This window comes from Gavialis gangeticus, unplaced genomic scaffold, assembly GCF_001723915.1.
Source record: "Gavialis gangeticus isolate Ggan-Ray unplaced genomic scaffold, GavGan_comp1, whole genome shotgun sequence".
Taxonomy (NCBI): domain Eukaryota; kingdom Metazoa; phylum Chordata; order Crocodylia; family Gavialidae; genus Gavialis; species Gavialis gangeticus.
In genome coordinates this window covers 17,817,772-17,841,160 of record NW_017729016.1, presented here as the reverse complement: position 1 = coordinate 17,841,160, position 23,389 = coordinate 17,817,772, and the positions used below count along the sequence as shown (strand labels likewise).

The following is a 23,389-nucleotide window of genomic DNA, read 5'->3' as shown; positions in this document are numbered from 1 at the left end:
CCCAGCTCAAATGTGCACCACTTCTATTTGAGCTGCTGCAAGGGCACGTGCTTGCATGTGTGGACACACCCAATGAGAGGTGCCTCTGAACTGCTAAAATCTGCTTATCAGCAGGGCCTGATGAGTTACAATGGGAGAATTTGGCTGCAGAACAACCTGCTACCTTAAAAGTAGCTGGTCACTTCTTTAGCAACCCTTGCAGCTTCTAAGCTTGACCGTCTGGGAGGAAATGGCAAGCTTGCGCTTACTGTTCTATTTTTTTCCTCTCTCTGGTCAGGAACAGCCCCTGCCTGGGTAGGGATGTACATCATCAAAAGCTGCTACTTCTTTGAAGAGCTATCATTAACAAACTTTAGGCTTGTGTGGAAGCCTCTGTGCCGAGGGGCAGGTAAGTTGCCCAAATTCATAAAAGGGTATGCCATGAATTCAAAAATCCCCAGCTGCAGCAGTTAAGGATTCAATTATCTCGATGAGGAAGGATATATCCCCTTCTGTATCCTCCCACAGAAAAGGAATGGTTTGTTCTTGGCCTGCCTCCAAGGCATCATCCATATAGTACTAGCTCTGTGTTCAGGGGGCTTAGCTATGGTTTGAGACTATTGCTATGGTTACCTTTCTCCTCACTGTGTAGGAGGATTTTTAATGCAGTCTCCTTTTTTTCTGGGTCTGCTAAAGTTGTAAATGGCACAGTCCTCTCCCAGCTGTCTTCTAAGAGCTGCCAACCTCTTCTCAGAAAGCAGTGCTGCCACTTAGGTGAGCTGCTCTTTTTAATTAAAGAGACTTGTTTACAAGAGACAAAACCAAAAGCCTGGTGGTGGTGTTGTCTGAAGGCTTTAGGTACCTAAAGCCTTTGCATCCAAGAGCAGCTTTTCCAGCTCTTCTTGAGTAAAGACCAGCGGTGTTCTGAAGGGCTGGCGACTGGATTGGGGCCAGGGACCCTCTGAAGGCAGGGTCATTTCTAGCACCTCTGGTTTTCACCTGCCAGGAAAAGCAGTTAGCCAACATTGTTCTTACTTAGCCTGCTTCCATAATTACAAGAAGTATTCAGTGCCCTGTTAAGACTTGCCCTTAGTGCTCTCTTGTGGCCTTAGACCTATTCTGTAGCAGGGAAGCTTGCTGCAGGCCTCTGGTTTTCAGAAGAGTAATATGGGCAAGGCCAGATTGGATAGATCCCTTTTAATGTCTCAGCCTCATGAAATCGGCTTCCAAATGGGCTTAAAATCCTGCCTTTGAAAAAGGGCCCATCAGTTTCTTTGCCTTGTACCCACCAGCACTTTTAACCCATTTTGAATGAGTGGCTTTCTAGGTAAGTTTCCCTAGCACAGGCTAAAGCAAAGGATGTGTATTAAAATGAAGTGGAGGCATCCGTCTGAGAAACAATTTAATATAAAATGTGCATTTAACAAAAATCATTCTTTGGCAATGACTGCACCACATGGGAAATGGCAGCACACCCAGAAGACAGTCTAACCCATTCAAGAGAGGGAGAGGCCCAGGAGGAGGACAGACTCCCTAACAGCTTCTCTTTCTCCAGACTATATCCCTCATCTCTACTCATGGGTAGCAAACAAATTCTTCTGCAACCAGACAGTGGCTTCAATTAATGTCCGGTCAGAGCAGAAGCCTAGCGCAGAGGTCAGTAGCAGTCAGCTTCATTCTCCTCGAGTGTCCCCACAGTAGCCAGGATGTCCTGCAGGAGGGACTGGGGGCTCTTCTCAATGTGATCACTACTCTTATCCAGAGCTGCGCGGAGCCCCTCTAAGTCAACTGTTCCCAGAACCAGCAGGACACTGTGTGGCTCATGGGACCTAACCCCATTGCCATCACCACTGGGATTGGTCTGGGCCTGGGACATCCATCTCCTCACAGTCGTTTCTAACTGAGCGAGGCTGTGCGCTTCTGCAGGCAAACCTCCAGGTCCCAGCCTGTCTGTCAGGCTATCATCACAGAGCTGAGCTTTCAAGGCCAGGAGAATTTCACAGGCTTTCTGAGCTACTGGTCTGTCACAGTCACACAACGCACCAAAAAGGAACTCAAACAACTTCACTCGCTGAAATATCTGCAGGGACTCGTTCAGACAAGTGGAACGGGTGGCAGAGGATAAGACAGCAGAATATGGGCATCCAGCAAGGCCAAGCTGGCTAAGCGTTTGGGCAGAAAACACTTGAGCCAGTTCCAAACCACTGACTTTGACTTCCCAGTCCAAGTCACCGTTCACAGCCTGGATTGCTCGGGAGACAAACTGCTCAGTGTCTTTTAGCACCTCTGCGTGGCCTTCTCTCAGCCAGTCAGTGAAGACTCGAATCACAGCCCTTCGAGGGAAGCCCTCCGAGTCGGTGGATAAGATTTTGTGCAACTCTGTTACAATGTCTTCCTAAGAACAAAACGGGCAAAGAGAAAGAAGGAAATAAGGGTTAAAGAGCTCAGAACAATCCAGTCTCTCTCTACTGCTGACACATTTTAATAAACAGCTGTGGAATCTGCCTCCCCAGTTTTCACACCAGTCCCCAGTATTTTTTTAAGCAATGTCTAAAGAGTTCCAAAAGTCGTGATCTAACTTAACAGCAGTGCAACTGTTGATGGGAAATTCTGCTAGACTATACTGTGGGTTCGACGAGGCTAACAGTCTCTTCTGCTATACCTCTTTGTTGTTTCCATCATCTGGGGCTGGTATTTTTGGGACAAGGTGGGTGATGAAGGAAAGCTGCCCTGTGGCAGCCACAGCACTTGCTCGCACATAACTCTCTGGGTCTTGAAGAAGATCCTCTGTCAGTCCTGGCACCTCCGAAGAGAAGAGAACTTGCCTGAACCTGTCCCACTCTGTAAATACACAAGTCCACAGAAAAAACTTTATTCCACTAACCAGCTCCAAACTGTTTCCACTGCAAACAGCCCCATGCATCCTGTAACTCTGCCCACTGACTACAGGGACAGCTGCCAGTGAGCTGAGCCACTGCAGAGACCAGACAGCTGCTGGCAAGATCCTCCCCCAGTCAAACCCCAAACCCACCTTAGTGCTAGAAGTCAGAAAATCCATCTGCACACTCCTCCAAGAAAAAAAACTCTCCCCTTGGCAAGTCAGGCCCTTGCCTCAGCTTGTTGGATTTAAGACTTCATAAAAAGAAAAGAAGTCTAATCCTTCTAGTTTCAAAGCTACAAAATATATATTGACTATTACTCAAAGTGCCACTGGCAGTATGTACACATGATCCTAAGCACAGGCACAAACTGCTCAGGCAACTTGACTGTGTGCTGGAGAGTTCCTTTGCTTGGAGACAGAAGTAAAGAAAAAAAAGGGACTCTTCCCTTTCTGCCACCACACAGGAGCTATAGTGGGCTCCTGCCCCAGCTACAGTGCCTGGGCTTCCACTCCAGGGGCAATGAATAGTCAGCCTACAGTGTGGAGAAAGGCCTTGCACAACTGGGCTCTCTCACTCAGTAAGCATGCATCACTTGTGCAGCCTCCCCATCTCCTAGAGGGAAGGTTCACCAATTTTCACTGGCTGCATTTTGCTTCTAGGCATTTAACTCAGTTTGAAGTGTTGCTATCTCTGCACGTACCTCTCAAGTGTTTAACTAGGAGGGTGAGAAACTCCAGGGCAGAGTCCCGGACTTCCCAGCAAGGGCTGCACATCCGCTTCTGCAGTGCCAGGAACAAACCTGCAGAAAGCCAGCCATGAATCTGGATGAACACGAAAGGTAAAAGTAGCATTTCTTCAGAGCACTGATGTCCTTTTAAGCATTGTATACAATGTATTGTAGTGCTCCTGCATACTTCCTTCAGCTCTCTGGCACATCAGATTGGTCACTGGTCTATATTAGTGCTGACTTATAAAATATAAAAGTGCACTCAGTATGCTGAGTGTGAAAGGAAAGCAAGGCAGCAGTTCTATCATGCTACTACTTTTGACTTGGAACTATGGCTGCAATAGCTAAACTCTTGGCCAGTGGTTTCAGTTTACCCCAATTAAGAACTTCCTTACGTTGAAGAACCTGCTCAGTCTGCTGCCAGTGATTGCTGAAGCTGGGAGGGTCACATAAGCACAAAATCCATTTGAATGTAGCTTGAAATGATTTTTTCAGAACCTGAAAACAAGGCAATAAAAATTGTAAACGTAACTACTATAGGACGCATGTTTGCTTCCCCACTGGATGGCATTGGCTTCACCCTCCCCTTCACAGAGAAATTGCTAGGGACAGCAAGTCAACATCCTCTGTGACTGCAGATGAAGCTCCTGAAGCCAAGGATTCTAATGCTGCATGCCTGTGTTCCTAGAAAGCTTCCAGAATACATCCACTACTAACTGGGTAATGCTAGCTGCTGGCTTCCCAGTGTCTTAATCCTCCAGGATATTCCCAATCATCATTTTACCCATATGCAGGCAAACCCAGCACCAAGGACTAGAAACTCAAGGTTGAGGGAAGTTTAGTGTATCAATTGTACTACTGCATATAATTGCCTCTCTCTCTCCCTCTAAGGGCATTGACCTTACTTATGTCATGTACTTACTAGGTCAAGAACACTTAAGCCACTTCCTGTGTGTGTCTCAGAACTGAGACACAAAGCTCTTAAATGTTCCAGTACATACTTTATTGAGAAGCAGCTGTTTACAGTTTCAAACACATTTTAGTGGAACCAGATAAGCTACTCCAGCTAATCACTGTTCCTCTGGATCTCAGGATTCTGTACTTACGGTAGGACTGCTACCTGGACCCTCCAGGTATTTAAGAAGGATATCAAATACACTTTCCTTGAATGCAGCATCACCTGAAATACAGGCAAAGTAATAACTGAGGGGTCAGTGTTACTGGACCCAGAAAAATCCACTACTGAAACTACATTTATGGTTCCTAAAACGTCTTCTGGCTGGTAGGGGAGTGGGGTGGGGGACAGCAAACAAGTTTCATCTTGTTAAAAACTAAAATGCCTTAGGTCTGAAATCAAGGGAAAACAGAAAGATCCCAATTATCGAAACTACTTTGATCATTAACTGCTCTACTTTACCAGAAATGAAGATGTGTTGCCAAACTGACATACAGCAGAAGGAGCCTCAAATGCGATCATTTTCTTACCACAAGACAGTAGTCCCAGACCCAGAAGTTTAAAAAGGGAAGGGGCACATGGTACTCTGAGCTCCCTTTAAACCCAGAATGACCAAAGATTCAAAAATAAATGTACTAGAGCATAAATTCTGGAAAAGATTCACTCACTTGCACACTGAGACAGAGCTCCCAGAAGGTCAAGCGCTGACCTCTGAACTCTGAAGCAACCAATCAGGATTCTGCTCATCCTACTTCCCAGACAGGAGACTGGAGTTGCAAGGCCATTACAGAATTGTAATGTTATCATGACAGATTGCAGCAGAGGTATATGGGGCACATCCACTGGCAAACTAGTCTGAGAGAGAAATCAGGTAAGTTTTCCAGTGTGTCTGTGCACATCTGTATGTGTACACAATATAAAAATACAAGTAGCAAGAGAGAGGTTGAGTAGGACTGGCAGAAGCCTGTTTAGTTTTAACAAGCCCATCTCTGATATCACAGAAGTCAGACAGTTATTGAGGTATTATCATCCTGTCCCAAAATGCCACTGCACAGGCAAGAGGACCACTTATCATTACTTCTAGATACAGTGTGACCAGTTGACCATGTGAGGTGACAGCAGTCTGTTTTGATTTCATCAGTTCAAACTTTTGCAGTTCTAGCTGGTAAAGTTGCATATAGGTGAGTGAAAGAGGAGATGAATCTGTCCCAGTTTACATGGACTGAACAGTAGGTTCAAACTCACTTCTATAGCGGACGCACAGAAGTCAAATGTAGTCCCTCTTTAAAAAATGAAATAGGAATTCCTATGTTATGCAACTGGGACAGAGGCAAAAGGGACATTAGATTTCTCAGCAATGCCACGTACAGTTAAAGAAGTAATCTGTGCAAGCCCTGCTCTATTTCTGTTAAACCCTATAGTGGAAGTTGCTAACCAATCTTAATGCCATCTTTGAGTGAACCCACTCCTTCCCTGAATGTTACCATGCACAGCAGCTCCTCCACATGAGCTAGAGTCTGACACAGGAGACCAGCACAAGACGGCTTGGAGGACAGAAGATTCTCAACAACAGCAGAATCCTTTACAGACTCACCCAGCAAACCTGGAAGGGACAATGGAGATTAGCAGAGCCAGCATGGAAGAAAGCAACAGTGTTTGAAAGAGAAGACAGCTGAGACTTTTAAGTGAAGAAATGAAGCAATTTACTAAAAGACTCCTTCCCCAATAAGACGTCCTCCATTCTTGTAGTTTTACCACAAATGCTGTTCTTAACTTGGTCCCACTCCTAAGCACCTGTTGCTTAGACTACTTTTATTTAAGGGAGCACTCATGCCTTTTTCCTTTGCACAGGACACATTCTTGTCTCCTGCAGGTGGATCAGTTGCTTGTCTATCCCCACTATACCTGGGCATTCCAAAGGTTGGGAGGCTGATCTCAAAACACAGTCCATTGGCTGAAGCAGGACATTCAGGGCCTGGATCCTTACAGCCTGTGGGCTTCAAAAAGAGGAAGCAACAGTGAATACTTCAGTTCCTCCCCAAAGCATTTGCCCCCCAAAAGGTGGATAAGTTAATTTATTACAATTCAGGAGGACAGTCCTCCAGCCACAGTGTCCAGCAGCTGGCGACAGAGAATATAGTTATCCGAGGCTTTAAGTTTGATTCTAGCCTCTCTGGCTCAGCAGGGGTTAAGGTAGAAAGTTTCTTGTGGTTTCCAAGTAACCTCAGAGCAGCAACAGTTGTTAGGATCTGGAGCGAGAGGGTATCTTGGAGGGAAGGGTCCTGGGTAACCTTTTCCAATCAAAAGTCGTCATACTCTCAGAATGCAGGTATTACTCAGCCTGCGCCACAGCAGGTAGCTTATTTAGTGTTAATTCAAAATAACTCCGTGCTGGTTTAGAGGCAGACAAGATTCTGTGGGTAAATGTGGTATCTTTTATTAGAACAACTACATAGTTGGAAAAATTGTTCTTTGCAAGCTTTTGGATACAAAGACCCTTCTTCAAGGCAGAGGGGGAGTCTGCAATAGTTTTGTGCTCTCCTGGATGGGACAGAAGCCAAGTCAGTATGCAAAAATGCAGGTCTGTGAAAATGCAAATGCATGGCAGAGAAGATCAGAGGGGAAGGCAGACAACAGATGGGTTAGTGGTTCCTAGAGCAGAGAGAGGTATTCCTGCTGCCAAAGGAAGTGCTCATGTTATAGATATCACATGTGTGAAGGGGAAGGAACAGAGAGAATCAGACACAGAGAGAGAAGTACTGAGTCTGATTTGCATTCGAAGTAGTGTCTACCCTAACTATTGTAACTTTGGTGCTAAAAGTTTAAAGTGAGCTTGCCATTCCTGCCCTCAAGGAGAGACTGAAGAGTGCATGCCTTTGCTTCTCCTGTTCCTTCCCCTTTGAACACTACCATCCTAATCATCACCACCTACAGCACCTGGAGTCCTAGACCCATTTTTTGGCTGTAACAACCTTACATGGGCAGCAAGGTGCAGCAAAAAAGTTTTCTTCTTGATACAGCACAACAGCTTCAGGGACCTGCAGAACCATATTCCAACAGTATAAAAAAGTGAGTTCCATAGCAACAAGTCATACCATTCTTGGCGCTTCAGAACTCCCAAAGCCAGAGGACCAGCTTGTGCTGGGTTTAAGTACTTCAGTGCATGTATCACTGATGTCCACAGGCTGCACTCAGGACAGCCAAACACAGGAGACCTGTGAGAAAGAAGTGTTGGCATCTATTTAATATGCATACACCTTGGAAAGCCAGTTATTTCTTGAAAACTTTGGTCAGCATTTGCCTGACTCCAAGTTTCTAAGAGATGTTTACCTTGCCATGCTAAGGAACAGGTCCACTAGCGAATGTCCTGTTTGGCCTGGTTCTTCCTTCAAGAGAGATTTAATTGGCTCTGCTATCCATGACCAAAGAACTTCAGTCCATCGGTCATGACAGCATCCAAACACACTAGTTAACAGCTTCAAGTCTTGCTTGATACGAGAGACGGAGCTGGATTTAAGAGACTCTTCAATGTGTGCTATAATCATTCGGGCACACATTGGCCAACTGCAGTCCTTCGTGCTGAGAGGGCTGGTTGTTTCGGACTGCAGCGAGAAAGTGAGAATATGCACAAGGAGCCGATTGACAGCTGAAGCCACAAACAGGCTGGGGTCTCCCTGCAGTGTGAAGATCACATCAATGGCTCCTGTATTGATGAAAGAGAGCACAACATTCAAAATAAGTTTTTCTGTAAACTGGGGACCTTCTTACAATTCCATATGTCTTAATGGAAAAGAATGCAACATAAACATGAAAGACTAAACATGCAGTGATTGAGAAGTCAATGAATTAGCACAATAGCTTACTGCTTCCCTTATAAAATGTGTTTACCAATAATATAAGTGTATATGGGCTGTAATCAGATTATACCCATAATTAAATCTTTTTTTGGGTTGGGAGGGAATGATTTCAGAATCCTACAGTCTGCAGAAGTTTGTGTCGGGATAGTTCTTTTGCAGTAGTTATGCCCTAGAGAGCAACATTCCTTTTGTTAAAAACAAGGAAGTAAAACTGACTGGTTTTCATCATCAAAAATGAAGGAAGTGCAAAAAGTAAACCCAAACAGCAGAAACTGAAGGCTTCCACATTCTCAGGTGATACTAGAAACTCACTAACAAAAAAGTAGTTCAACATAAATGTGTTTCATCTGATAGCATCTATGAAGGATTAACTCGAGCAAATGGTAAATTAGATTGAGAGGTGTGTTGCAAAACAAGGGCCCAGCTCTCCATACCTTCTCTCACCTAAGCAGGTCCTACTTACTCACATCATCTTACTGAAGTCAATGGAACTGCTCAGGTAAGATATACCTGTACAGGTAAGTTTGCAGGAATGAACGCCTATCAAATTTCCCTAAAGCATCATAGTCTTGTACTCCCCCTTCTGGTAATAATTACAGCTAAAATGTTGGCAGCCTTCTGATAAATTATTTTTACTCTGCCCCTGAGGAAGTTTGTATTTGTCCAACCAACATGTGCTATTTTTGTACTGAAGAACCTTGAAATACATGTCTGATGTAACAAAAATAAAGCAAAGTTATTTTTTATAAAGACGTGAACCCTTTCCATCCTCGTTTCTTCATTTCCTTTCCATTTTGGAAGAAAAATGGCATCTACAGCATCATGTTTTGACTCTCCCTCTCAAGCAGCCCCCCAAGCGATGGATTAGAGAGGCAGATACAAAGGACTAAGACAGGCAACGCTCACCACTGCTGCACAGGAACTGGATGGCACTCTGGTGCTGCACCATGCTACGCACACCTTCGACCCAGCCGCTCCGCACAGAGGCATCTTCCCACAGTGAACTGTTGATAGGCCCCCCTTCTCCAAAGAGACTGGACAAGAACTCCCCCTGCTGAGACCAGAAGAGACAGCCCTTGTAAGCAGATGGAGCAGGCAAACTTCTGGGGATGGTAATGCGTGAGAGTCCATTTGGTAGTGTAGCTACCTCATTACAGCAGTCTCACGAGAGGGTGCTATGGATACCTAGCAAAAATGCTTATTCATCCACAGGCTCAGCCTAAGAACAATGCAAGTGTTGCATAAAGGGACTAAGGGTTTCCTAAGGCTTTGGGGGAAAAAACTCCTATGGGTAACAGTCATAGGAGTTTTCAGACTTTTTCTTATTCACAAGCATTCTCTTCCTTCCAGGGATACCTTTGAATTAGTTTTTTTCTACTGACATATGTAACAGGGGATTTAAAAAAATAGTATTCATCTCACTTTCAGAGAGCATAAATTGTGGATACATGTTCCTACCATAACCATACAACGCCCCCCTCCCCATATTCTATTACTGCAGTTTGCATCCAAGGACTGTGTGGAACTGAGGTACCGTTACCCAGCCAGTGCTCTGGGATTGCACAGTGCTTTGAAGATGAAAAGCAATGTATAAATGATGATTACTCTGTGTGCAAGATGGAAACAAGAAAGCAGGGACTGTATTAGTCAGAATTTCCACAGCACAGTGGGTCTGCAAGTCTACATTAATGTATTGGTGTTTGCTAATTTGTTTCATATATGCTAGCAAGCTTTACATCTGAAGTAAACCTATTGAAAGACGCTCTCATAAACCTACTGAGCAAAACAGTAATTAGATAACTGTTGTACTCCATGGATTTAAATGGTTACATTTTCCTCCTTGCTCCCAGATGGAAAGCAGCACCCATGAGTCTGACTGTCTCCTTCACAGATTCCTAGAGCTTAAGACCAGAAACAACCACTAGAGACCATAGAGCTCCCCCAACTATTCCTTTGCTAAATCTAGTATCTGGGGTTTGGCTGAAGCATATCTTCCACAAAGTTCTTCATTCTTTAGTTATAGGCTGCGCTTCTTGTTCCTAGATGTTTAGGATTTGTACTGGGCTGTATTAAAAACCTGTCATGTGGGCCCAGAATACCAAAAGATCCAGCTCACTCTGCACTGTTGCCCTGTCTTTAATAATTACTACGCTGCCAGTCTTATCTCATTTGTAAATTTTATCAGAAGCAATTTATATTCACTTCAAGATTTTCATCAGTAACCTGGAATTGTATTGGGCATAAGACTATCTCTGTAAAACCCCACTGAAAGGGACACCTGTTTGAAGGTTCTTCAGTAACAACTACTACTTTTTGGAATGTGTCAGCTAGTTCTTGCTCCATTCAACATGCAATTTTAAAACCTCTTATGTCCTTACCTTCATCAACCAAACGTGTAGTCTCAAAGAATGGAATCAGGTTTATTTGACAAGGCCCATTTTCTTTAAATGTCTTGTCCTCCTGCTGACCGCTACCCTTAGAATATTAGTAGGGGTGCACCAATGAAGAGTTTTTTTGGCTGATATTGATGGCCAATTATTAACCAGTAACCAATACTGATCTGATAGCCAAAATGCAGCCCAGCAGCTTGGAAAGCAGCATTCGGCCAGTAAGTCTGTGGTGGGAAGGAGGCATGGAGGAGGCAAGGGGCATGGTTGGGGTGGGGCAGATTGAGGCCCCCACAGTGAGGGAGAGAGTGGAACAGAAGCGGGGACAGGCACTGTCCAGGGTGTGGGATGGAGCCATGGGCAGCATGCGTCCCCGGGGTTTGTGTGCAGGACAAGGGCAGGATGCCTACTGTGGGCTCAGACCACGGGCTGCGCCAGCCTCTTCCTGGTGGGAGGGGTTGGGCCATGGCTGTGCTCAAGATCAGGGGTGGCGCTGGCAGGGGGGTGCTACAGTGAATTTTGGGGTGGCTGTAGCCCACCCCATAGTGTCCCGGCACCACCACCCACCTTGCCCTGGCCCACCCTGAGCACAGTCCCGGTCCAGGCCTCCTGCTGGGAAGAGGCCAGCACAGCCCCTGGCCCTGAGCTTTAGCAGACAGCCCACCCTTGCCCTGTGCACAAATCCAGAGGGCATATGCCTCCCATGCCTCCCCCAGGGGTGCATGCAGCAGTGGGGAGCTACCCCCTCTTTCCACCTTCCCATGCTCCCCCCCAATGAGCTGCCCATGGCTCCATCCCCTCCCCGCTTGTCCCCAGCTGGCCAGTGCCTGTCCCTGCCCCTCTCTTTCCCTCACTGTGGGGACCTCAATTTGCCCCTTACCAGCCAGACACTGCTCTCCAAGCTGCCAGGCTAAATTTCTGGCCCCATGCATGCTGTGGCTGCACACATGAATGTAACATTTATCAGTGACATTATCAGCTACACCAGCCAAAAAAGACCAATTGCCGATAATGTCAATTTTCCTTTTATTGGTGCTGATCTGATATGGACCAATATATCAGTGCACCTCTGAACATTAGCACAATGTTAGCACTCTTCTAGTCTTCCAGTCCAAGATTTATTGAAAATGATCCTTAACCCAGAAATCCCCAGTCAACTTTTTTTTGGGTCTCTTCTGTACAGGTTACCCAGCCCCAGTCATTTCAACATGTTTAATCCAATGATGCTGCATAACATTTTTCTTAGTTACTAGTGAACTAGACAGGACTTTGGCATTCTTCTGCGATATGAGTACATCCTCCTTCTCACCAAATACAGAACAGAAATTTATTGTATGTCTGCCTTTTTTGCATCGTTAATACCTATTTTATCATCTATTCTTAGAAACTGATCTGTATCATTGCTAAGGATCATTCTGTCCCTAATATACATACTTAATCTCTTTCACATTGCCTTTAGCCCTCCCAGCCATGGATTTTTCCCTGTCTTCAGCTTTTATTATACATTGGAAGGAATGAAGCATAGATAACTGATACGGATAATTATCTAATTCCCCATTTTTCTGTGTTTTATGCTACTTTCTTTTGTTTCTAATTGTTGCCTTCATTATATCACTTAAACAGGATAAGCTTTTAGCCAAAGTTATCTTTGAGGTCCTTAACCATGGTGTTATTAACTTCTAACAAGAATGGCCAAATTTCACACACCTTTGTCCCAACCCTTTCATCCCTCCCTTCTCGCCACAATCAATTTTGCATAAAACTCTGTACAGCTCTCAGTAGTTGGCCTTTTTCTGGAGCCATTGAGAAAGTATTCTCACAATGAATGCAATCAGACTATGATTACTGGGACCTGCTTCCAGTTCAATGACTAGTTTCATCTTTACCCATCGTAAAGGCATCCCAGATAGTTACCTCATCCCGAGTGCATTAGAGTATTTAAACTCTAATGATGATTTCCTATTAACTGTAGGAGACCTCCAGGAAGTATCCCAAATTAAAGAAGCCACATTTTTTGTTTCCACATACACTAGGTAGGTGCTAAGAAACATTCATTGTGTTCTTACGTCTAACATGCTGGTCTATACCAAAACCCCACCAGTATTCCCCTCCCCATTGTTGCACGCAAACATATTGGTTTGTTTGGAATGACATACATATGAAGAACTGAGGACATGCAAAGTTGAAAGTCGCTGAAGACAATACTCCTATAAGAATATGAACAGTGTACTCATCCTATGTCAGTGAAAGAAAACAGCATGTGTGGTAGTCACACACATCACCACTATACAATCCAATTTGGGGATGGCGCTTTCCATGTCATTACTTCCTCTCCCAAGGATCTGACAGCTGTCCTATATATGCAACCAGCTGGATGCAAGGAGCTGCTTTTACTGCCTTCCACCCCCATGTCCCCCCTCTCCCACTCCAACAATATTTGAACGATTTTTCTTTTGAATGATGTTATATAGAAAAAGCAGTTGGCTATGATAGCATTGCATGCAGATTTAATTTGCAGTCTGAAACTAGTCCCTTGACTCACCTGTAAGTGCTGGAAGCAGCTTTCAGAGGCTGCAAAAATCCCTGTTAACCTCAGAATAAAGGAGACAATGCTGGGACTTGGGTCTTCCAATTTTAGCACACAGGTGATGAGCTCTGTCAAGCACGGATTCTCCTGTAAGAGCAGCAGGCTGGATTCTGTGAAAGAAATATTATCCATGGGAGATGGAGCGACACTTGGTTATCATTTCTAAGAGATGTCTTTTTATTCTGTCTTAGAGTTTCAGCAAGCTCCCTTAAAGCCAGAGCATAATCATTTAGTTATCCATTAGCAAGACCTTGTATATTTAGAAAAAAATTAGGACGTCTATACGGGTGCTTCAAATGTGGGGGCACTTTAATCGGAGCACCCAGAGCGCTTTGTGTATCAGTGTCTTCACGCTTCAAAATAGCAGTGGGGGCGCTTTATCTAAAACCTGTCGAATGAGCTTTACATAAAGTGCCCCCACCGGCATTTTAAAGCATGTGGACACTGATACACGAAATGCAGAGGCTGGCTGGAGTGCGGTAATTACATTAATTGATTAATCGAGTCTGCGCTGACGCACTGTAATTACAGCATGTCGGAGCAGCCTCCACGCTCGCATGTAGGGCACCCTTAAAGCATGAATCCTTTCACAGGCTTTCAGTGACATCTGAGGAAGAGCAAGGATCTCAGCCCATCAGAAGGAGATAACACAAAGAAAATAAACATCTACTGTAAAGCTTTTTTTTGCACTAATTCCCATATGAAAGCACCCTCCGCTTGCAAGGTGTGATCACCCAAGGGCAAGCAACTGTGTTATTTATAATCTATAAGGTACAGCCAGGCATTGTGCCCTACGCATTGTCACTTTTAAAAAGCAATGTTGTTTTTTTCCCCCCCTCAAGGATCCCTTTGTCGTTCATCAGCCGTAAGAGACCTACGGCAAACCCGTTACCTGCTTCCGTCAGCACCTTAAACCAGTCCAGCAACTTCTCTAAACAGGTGTCATCAGAGACGAGCTGTCTGGCGTTGGCCAAAACAGCACAAACGGGAGGCAGGAGCCGGGCGCACTCCCCGTCCATCCTGTGGCCTCCCAGCCAAAACAAGGCAAGGGACAGATGCAAACCCCCCACGCGGGGTTTCTCTCTACCGCTGTGTCCTGGAGGCACAGGATGGACCTGCCCCTGCTGCGAAAGCCCCTGAAGCCCCCTGGCAGGCGTTACATTTGTGGCGGGTCTGGTTCCAGGGTCGCCTGTGTTATCCTGGGAGACCCCCCTTCTCCCCTCCTCCTTGAACTTCTTGGTGGCTGGGGCCCTGCTTTGCGCCGGGGACCAGCGGATACTACAGGCGACCCAGAGCGCGCGATAAAGGTGACGGCGGCCCGGCCCCGGGAAGCAGCGCGCGCCAGGTCGTCACCAGGGAGACGCCCGGCGCCGGAGCCCACCGACTTCCGCCCTGCGGCCGAAAAGCGCGCCTACCGCCCACTGTCGTAAAACTGTCGTAACGCGTCGCTGAACTAGCTGCGGCAGAGCGGAGCGAGGCACTTGTCTCCTTCCCCCGCCCGGGTTGCTGCCCGGTCTGTGGCTCTTGGCCTGTTCTGCTGCTCCCCACACAGGGCACAAGATATATATATATGTGTGTGTGTGTGTAGATGGGATTTTTTTATTTTTAATTTATATTTATCACATCTGCCTTTTTTGGGTAGATGGGATTTTAAGTAATGCAGAACTTGTGGTTCGGAGATAATACCTTTTATTAGACCTGCTGAGAAATTGCAAACCAACAATATTTATCTTTTTCTGCAAGCCTTCAGGCTTACATGCCCTTCATTAAGTTCAGGGGAAGTTAAAAATGGTGAAAAGTCCCCGTGTGTAGGAAATAAACATCATCTTTGCACAGAGGGAGCTGGAAATCTGTCCCTCCGGGTCCATGAGACGTGTACATGCACGCACTTCTTTGGGTAGATGTGATATCTTTTATTTAAAAAGGCAATCAGGACTCGTAGTAGAGATGATACCTTTTATCAGGTCAACAAGATTTTTGCAAAAAAATGTCTTTAATTTGCAGAAATCTTGCTGGTTGAATAGAAGACATCATCATCAAGAGTCCTGATTGCCTTTTCCTCTAGACCAATATGACTACAACCTGGATACCTGACGCATGGAAGATACCTTTTATTATCCACACATATATCGATAGCACACGTTTTCGTGAGCTATGGCTTACTTAATCAGATGCCCTGAAAGGGCTGCAGAAAGCAGAGTATAGGAGAGAAATTAGAGTAAAAAAGACCAAGGGAGAAGCAGGGGAGAGAGCAGGAGAGGAGAGAAGAGGGGGTCAGTGCTGGGAGAGACAAGCAAACAAAATGTTAAACCCATAGGAACCCTGGGGTCACCAAATCACCCATGTAGAATCCATAGTCTCTATTTCAACCATACTTAACACAGTCCAGGTTTGTTTGTTTTTTAAATATATATGTGTGTGTGTATATAGTTTTATATATAGTTCTATATATACAGCGCTTTCCTTCACACACCTTGAACCACATTTCAAACCCGCACACCCATTACAATAGACACACCCACGCTCCTCCCACACATCTGTCCACAGCCCTTTCCCTAACACAGTCTCTTAGTTCTCATCCCGATGTTCAGTTTGTGGATGATTTCTTGCTCTGCAATTTCCCATTCTGTTTTCAGAAGTTTGCTATCTGAGATCAGCCCCCCTCTGGTCTGCGATGGTGTGCTTGGGGAGGTTACACTGTTCTGCCCCAGGCTGGCATGTCTTTCTGCAGCCAGTCTCAGGGTGGTGGTCATTCGTTCTGCAATGTCGGGATCGTCCAGTCTGTCCAATGGAGATGGCAGAGGAGCACTGTAGGGAGGTGAGCGTGCATATGACCTTGGTGGAGTTGCAAGTGAATGAACCTCAGATATCAAAATCTGTATTTTTTTGGTCAGTGATGAGGATGTGGTCTGGATTGATGTTGGGGCACAGGAGGCATCTGGGTCCGTTGCAAGGCCTGGTGCCTCGGTGAGACTAGGAGCTGGATAGCCTTTTGTTTGAGACATGGCACTTGAGGTTGGGAGGCTGTCTAAGCCAAGGCTGGTTTGTCCCCCACAACTACTTTGAGACATCATCCTTTTGCAGGAAGGACTGGAGATCCTTAATGATGTGCCTAACCTAACTTCAGACTGGCACGGCTAACTATGTCTCCCTTCGGACAGCCAGACCCAGAGAACCTTTGGAGGATCCACATGATGGCACTATTGCTTCGCATTCATGAGCAAGGCTGCCTCTTCCATGTCCCTCCTTGCAATAATAAATGTTACTCTTATTCCTACTGGGTTTAGACTTGGTTGGTTTTCATTTTGTTCTTATTTGAATATAGTCAGAGCCCTAACATGAGCGCGTCTCACATAACTATGCATCATGCCTCTTAGCTATTGCCTGTTATGAGAGAGAACTCTCTCCCACAGAAGCCTGAGGTTATTTTCCTGCTCTGATTATAAATTATCTACACCAGAAACGTGGGATTTGGAAATCCAGGTTATTGAAAGTGATGTTTAAGCGTGCAGTACAGTTAGCTTTCTTGCAGCTTTTTTCATTGCCCTTGTCTCATAATAGCTCCCACACTTGGCTAAAGACAAATTAAAGGTATATGGGGGTATATTCCTATGGAAATATAGATTTTAAATCTTAATACTTTAATTCTGTTATGCACCTCCCATGTTTCAACCAAGAAGGGACTACATTTCAGCAGGAGGCAGAAAGATCTTTGTGTATGGTGCATATCTTTCTGTTAGTTCCTTTAGGAAAGCTTCAGGAAAAATGGACAATAGATAAATGCAAAGTATTATCACTGTTACTCGTTTACTAGGTTTTCTTTTCTATACTTTATTTAATCAAACTCACAAGAAATCACACCACAAACCTGTACGGGCCCCTCCAAGGAAGCAGCTGAAACCATCTCGGCGCAGGAGGAACTTTGTGTTTCAGTGTGAGCGTGCAAGGGTCCTGGTTTAACAACTCCAGAGCGGAGGCAGGGGCGTGCAAAGGGGTTTGTTCTGGGAATGGGGCAAGCCTGAAGCCCTGGGAAAATCCCAAACTGGGGATATTGTAACATCATTTAAATGATAGTACAAGGGGGGCTCTCTCTGCCTTCTGGCTTTGAACCCTTAAGGCAGCGGTTCCCAAACTGTGGGTTGCTTCTGTCCCCATCCAACGCCAGCGGATGGGGCCATGCTGAGGAAATGGGGCCATAAACAGAGTCCTCCTGAGGAGACGTTGGGAACCACTCGCTCACACCTTTGGGTTGCCTCATGACAGCGGGTGTTTGAAATCGCACCAAAACCAGGCCCAGCATCTCCTCCAATCCCCTGACTCCTGGAGCTGGGGGGCTGGCAAAACCAGCTGCTCTTGACCCCCACTCCCAGCAAAGACCAGTGAGTAGCTCTGGAGCCAGGGGAAACCCTCCGTGCAGCCATGCCCTATGGCTCTATGTGTGCACTGCAACTCCGGGCAAGCGCACGATCGTCCCCGCCAGTCCTTACGCCGGGCGCCGCCACGCTTGGCCTGGGCGCTGAGGCCTAACCGTTGCCATAGAGACGGCGACCCGGAAGTGCCGTGCGAGGGCACCGCCATGTCCGAGGCGGCGGGCGGGGGCCAGGTGAGCGGTGGGGCCGGGGGCAGGTGACGGGGGTGGGGCAGAGGGGTGTAAGCGGCCAGGCTTTCGTGTCTGGGTGCAGCAGGGATGAAGCGGGGGAGGAAGCGCCCCGGGGGGGCTGCCGCTGTGTGGACATGGCCCTGGCCCGGCCCGCACTGGAGACCCCGGCTCCTCACACGTGTCAGCCGCCCGGGTTGGGCTGGAGGAAAAAGCACCCAGGACTCGTGATAGAGGGGATCTCGTTTAGTAGATTTTTTTGCCAAAAAATGTCTTTAATTGCAAGCTCGTGGTCACAGGTGATCTCTTTTATTAGGCCAGCATGATTTTTGTTTTAAAAAAACAAACAAAAAACCCACTTTAATTGCAACCTTTCGGGCACAACAATTAAAAAAAAAAGAAAAAGAAAGCTTGGAATTGAAGACATTTCTTTGCAAAAATCGTGTTGGTCCAATAAAAGAGATCATCTCTGTCTATGAGCTGTATTAAAAGCTTGCAGTTAAAGACTTTTTTTGGCAAAAAAATCTAATAAAAGAGATCATCTCTGTCCACAAGCCCTGATTGCTTTTTTCTCTAGACCAATATGGCTATTGGGGCTTGTGGACAGAGGTGATCTCTTTTATTAGCCCAACAAGATTTTTGCAAAAAAAATTCCTTTAATGCCAAGCTTTAAAAAAAAAAATGTGCCTGAAAGGTTGCAGTTTAAAGAATTTTTTCTTTTTACAAACATCTTGTTGGTCTAATAAAAGATATCGCCTCTGTCCACAGGCCCTGATTGCTCTTTTCTCTAGACCAATACGGCTACAGCCGGGATACCTAAGGTCTTAACGTAGCATCAGAGCGTACGAGCTGTCATCGACTGGGCCAGTCTGTCTTGCCCCCATCTCCTGTCACACCCGGGCAGAGAGCGGGTGCTGAAGTGGAGGGTGAACCGGGTCTGACTGAGTCCCTCTTTCACTTGCAGCCTCCAGGGCTGAAGGTTTAGGAGGTTCTGGTTCAGAGGCTGTGCCTCTAACTCCCATATTCAATAGCAACTGATGCCCCTTTCCTCCAAGCTGTCCGATCCCTTCTTGAACATCTGGTGGCAACTGAGTGCCACCCATTAATGGCACGCTGTGTGAAAGTTTGGCTTAGTTTTAGACTTACTACCCACTAGCTTCATTTTGTGACCCCTAGTTCTTGTATTATGTGTGAGAGAGTAAATAATAAATCCCTGTTGAGTTTCTCTTCACCATTTAGTATTTTGTAAATCCTTATCATGCCCCCCCTCCCACACTCAAGTTTCTCTTTTCTAAACTGAATAGGTCTAGCCCCTTTAGTCTCTCCTCGCACAGATGCCCCTCCGTACCACTAATCGTCCTTGTTGCCCTTCTGTGGACCTCTAGCTCTGATATATAATTTTTAGATGTGAAAACCAGAAGTGGGCACAGTATTCAAGGTGTAGGTGCACCATAGATTTATAAAGAGGCATAACAATACTTAGTTTGCAAGAGACAAGCATTTCTTAGGGTGACACGTTTAATCGGTTATCTTTTATCACCCCAAGAAATTCTTGCCTCTCATAATTTCTGGACACTCATAACCACAAAATCACTCTTACATCACCAGCTCTTCATTTTTCACTCATTTTTTTTAACTCTGGAAAAGTACTAGAGTGCTTTTTCTGTTGCAAACAAGGTTCTTTGGGTAAATCTGATATCTTTTATCAGACCAACTGAAATAGTTGGAAAAATTCTTCATAGCAAGCTTTTGGGTATAAATACCCTTTGTCAGGCAGAGGAAGCATCTGTAGTTGGTGTGCGCACTTCCTGGATGGGATGAATAGTAAAGAAGCCAGAGGCTGGTATGCAAGAAAGGCAGTCAGTGACGAAGTAAATTGAGGAGTCAGTTTTCTGTTGCAAAGAACTCGAGAAGACCACAAGAGGTCAGAACGGTTTTTAATATGCTGGATTCCTGTTTGACATCTGTGGGTTTATCTTGTGAATCATGTTTACGCACCTCACAGTGCTAATGTTGCGTGGCACCCCAAGGCATCCTTGAAAGTATCTCCAGGCACCCTGAGAATCACTGATCTACAGGGATGGATGTGGGGCAGAGAAGTAGAAATATATTGGTCTTAAGTGAATACATGGCCCTGATCTCCACAGCATCCAAATAAATGCCTGGCAGTCTTAAATATATTTGTTGTTTCTTCTCCCTGTGAGGTAGGGAAGTGATTAAAACCTCAACTCAGAGAATGGAAACCAGGGGTTCAGCTCTTTCTGCAGGGAATACTATTTATATTAAACATTAATTGGATAAAATATATCACTTGGTGCTGGAATCCTGCTCCTTCAGCCACAAATAATTCTATACACAGTTGCACAACAAGGGCGGAGGATGCTCTTGCCACACACTATCCAATATCCCTTGCATCCTGGCTGAGTGCTTTGAGTCACTGAGCTATCAGAGAAAAGGTGGGTGGCAACAAACCCAGTGATGATGAGGTTGTTTTAAGAGAAAACAGTTACTGCTTCTTCTTGAGAGGGATGACTTGGGGGCTTAATTTTAGGAGAGTGCTCTAGGCTGTGAAACCTGACCTGACACAGACCCTTCTCTGATGTGTGGGGTTAGGTTTCTAAGTCCCAGAAAGGAGCAGGATTCAGAGAGGTAACAGGAAGGCAGCTGTGCATGGGGCAGCTATCTTTGTGCCTCCTCCCCAGGCAGGGTCCAGAGCTACTATCTCAGTTGTACCCCCTCAGGCAACTGATAGGATTTAGGACCCCCATCCTTGCTTCTGCATTGAGTAGGTGGTTCTCTGCCCAGCATTTTGGTTGCTGTGAATCTCCTTCAGATGATTAACTCTATATGCACTGAATAGGGAGTTTAGGCATCTTATGCAGAGCTGTAGCCTCCGCTCTGGGGGTCCAGCACCTAGAACATAAGTATTTCCATTGCTGAGCATTGCAACATCTAAGTCCTTTTGTGGAGCTAGCTCTAAGCAATATGTCCAAGGACTTACGGGGAATCGGTGGCAGAGCAGGTAGTTAAACCCAGGTTTCCTCAGGTGTCAGACTAGTGGGCTAACTAATGCCTGGCACCATCCTTCCTCTCTGTCTTCTAATGCTGGCTCTTCTCCTGACTCACTGAGTAATTTGGGTCTCAGATCACGTAAACTCTTTGTTTCTGCTTCTTTGGGCACATTCCCACAAGCACATGAATACGGTTTGCAGTGCCGCAAACCTGTCTGTGGCACTGCAAACTGCATGTGCTGCATATGCATGTTTGCCATGCTGCCAGTTTGCAGTGTGGCGTGGATTTTTTTTGACACTGGTATCTCCTGGTGTCAAATTAAAAAAAACCTCCAGAAAAAAGTGGGATGGTGCACATAGTGGCAGCACGTACCACCTGAAACCAGAGCCTGGCTAGTCACAGCCATGCTCTAGCTTCTGGCCAGGCTCTGTACACCCAGGTCGCTGCCACTGCAACCCCGGGAGGCCCCCAAGACCCCAGGTAAGGCTGCTGGAGCCAGCCCAGGTCCTGGCTGCAGCTTCCTCTACCCCACCCAGCACAACTTGCTGCACGCCAGAGCAAACGTGCAGGGGTGTTCTCCGGGGACAAGGACAATATCTGCCCCTCACAGTTCTTCTGAGGTTTGCTTATACAGAAGTTGAATATGTGAAGCGTCCTAAGTGCTAAAGTATAAATACAAACTTAAGTAGGCACCCAGTATTCTCCAGAGTCATATACAGTCATCAGTACAGTGTACTCACCCTGCCTGACTCAGTAGCCCCCACTATAGTGTTGTCATCCTGGACCACAAGAGACTCAGGATGACTCTCCAGAAAGCCTCTTAAGTGGGTGGGGTTTAGTTAATGCTGTGCTAACCTTTTCTTAATATCACATCTTGAATATCACATATTGCATATTGATGAGCACTTTAATTTAGTTGCTTAGTTACTGTAGAATTGTTTGACAGGCTTTAAGGTATATCATGCCCTTTTCTAAAACTAAAGTTACTGAGATGGGGGCATTCAGATATGCAGTTGGCTTCTGCGCCCAACCCACCAGTGAGTAGGTATCAAGGGGAGCATAATTGTGCTTACAAAATAAACATGCGAGTGTTCTTTAATGAGAAATAAGATTTCTCATCAGGAAAACTTTAGAGAGTCTCTTGGCGTTTATAGCTTACTTTATAAGTTATTGTTACGTTACTGCCTTTGATGGAATCCAGCAACCTGTTTTGCCTTTTTTGTTTTGCACCTATTAATCCTGTCTTGTGTTGAGAATGAATGGCTTTGTTGCAACCAGGTTTTCAAATTCTTAGGGAAAGATCTTGCACAGATTCCTCTTTAGGGAATTAATCCTAATTACAATGTCTCCTTGCAAAGTAAGATTGGGAGAATGTCCAGCTGAATTTGCTGTAGTGACTATTTCAGCCAAGATTAGTGGGATATATATTTAAATTCTGTGAATGTATATATTAGCCAAATGGCTAGTGAGCGGTAAATATTATGTTGCACATATCTACCCTCTCAGATAGAGGACAGTCTGTCTGCAGCAACTTGTGAATCAGACGTAGAGATGGTAAGTTTTGTTTTTTTTTCTTTTTTAACAATATGTCTTTTGTGGATGCATAAAAAAGATCTTTTCGGTTACCGGTCCCCTTGCACACAACACATCCTTGTTACAGTGCTTGATTACTAAAAGATTTATTACAAGCAGAACTAACTATATTGTACCAACTCAGCAAAGATTGTTTTTGACATGGAGGCCCTAGTCACTGAACATTATCTTGGCTTTCACAATTCTTATACTTGGTCAGAGATGGTTTGTAAAATCCATTTCTCAGTACCATCCAGGTGTGAGGCTTAAGTAGTGCGTCAAGAATATTCTCATGTAATTGAACAAGTAAATTCCCTTTCCTGCACTGGCAAGAAGCAAGCTCTGGCAGCTGGTGGACCCTTGTGCCTGAAAACCTATCACAGGGTCGGGCAGTTATTTTGGACAGAGGGCCGCTTACTGAGTTTCAGCAACCCATCAAGGGCCACATGGCAGGCAGCCCAGGGCAGATAAATATAATTTTTCTCATTTTTTTAGGGGCCCCACAGGCCAGATAGAATGGCCTGGCAAGCTGTATCCAGCCCCAGGGCCGCATTTTGCCCACCCCACCCTATCACCTAGGAGCTCCCAGGCTGGGGGATGCACATGGACCCCTCCCAGTTGGGAGATCCAGTCAGCCACAGGGGCTCCTAGCCACGCATTCAATTAACAGCATGATGGAAAGCAGCTACAAAGTTATTACACATATTTTGTAATTTCTTCCTCTTTTATTATGCCATTTATTGATTGAACATTTGGCCAGATGGCCACTGAAAGCATTGCTTAATTGGTTAATCATGCCTTAAAATGTAACACAGCAAAACAGCTTTGGTTTTG

The 23,389-nt window shown here is 45.5% G+C and overlaps 2 protein-coding genes across 2 annotated transcripts in view; one reads left to right on the top strand and one right to left on the bottom strand.

Moving 5' to 3' along the window:
• Positions 1-1,135: 1,135 nt before the first annotated feature.
• On the bottom strand, positions 1,136-14,775 carry BRAT1 (BRCA1 associated ATM activator 1). The gene is made up of 13 exons (XM_019512972.1): positions 14,267-14,775; positions 13,330-13,484; positions 9,307-9,454; positions 7,874-8,246; positions 7,639-7,758; positions 6,449-6,540; positions 6,028-6,146; positions 5,212-5,398; positions 4,695-4,768; positions 3,984-4,086; positions 3,562-3,660; positions 2,642-2,820; positions 1,136-2,374 (listed from the first exon to the last, which is right to left on the bottom strand). Exons 1-13 carry the CDS (start codon positions 14,391-14,393, stop codon positions 1,637-1,639), a joined length of 2,514 nt encoding a protein of 837 aa, XP_019368517.1. The 5' UTR covers positions 14,394-14,775; the 3' UTR covers positions 1,136-1,636.
• Positions 14,776-17,922: 3,147 nt separating this feature from the next.
• IQCE (IQ motif containing E) overlaps positions 17,923-23,389 on the top strand; it is a 39,650-nt gene continuing 34,183 nt past the window's right edge. Inside the window, exons 1-2 of the mRNA XM_019512970.1 lie at positions 17,923-17,977; positions 22,490-22,537. Of these exons, the coding sequence (XP_019368515.1) occupies positions 17,951-17,977; positions 22,490-22,537 (75 nt within the window). The 5' untranslated portion in view covers positions 17,923-17,950. The remainder of the gene's footprint in view (positions 17,978-22,489; positions 22,538-23,389) is intronic.

What these genes read in the sequence shown, in the direction of transcription:
- BRAT1 (XM_019512972.1), bottom strand. Translation starts at nt 14,393, where the DNA reads ATGGACGGGGAGTGCGCCCGGCTCCTGCCTCCCGTTTGTGCTGTTTTG. An exon ending in CCAACCTTTGGAATGCCCAG is followed by an intron (nt 6,147 to 6,448) that starts GTATAGTGGGGA and finishes TGTCCCTTCCAG; the next exon opens with GTTTGCTGGGTGAGTCTGTA. An exon ending in GACTGAGCAGGTTCTTCAAC is followed by an intron (nt 3,661 to 3,983) that starts GTAAGGAAGTTC and finishes GGCTTTCTGCAG; the next exon opens with GTTTGTTCCTGGCACTGCAG.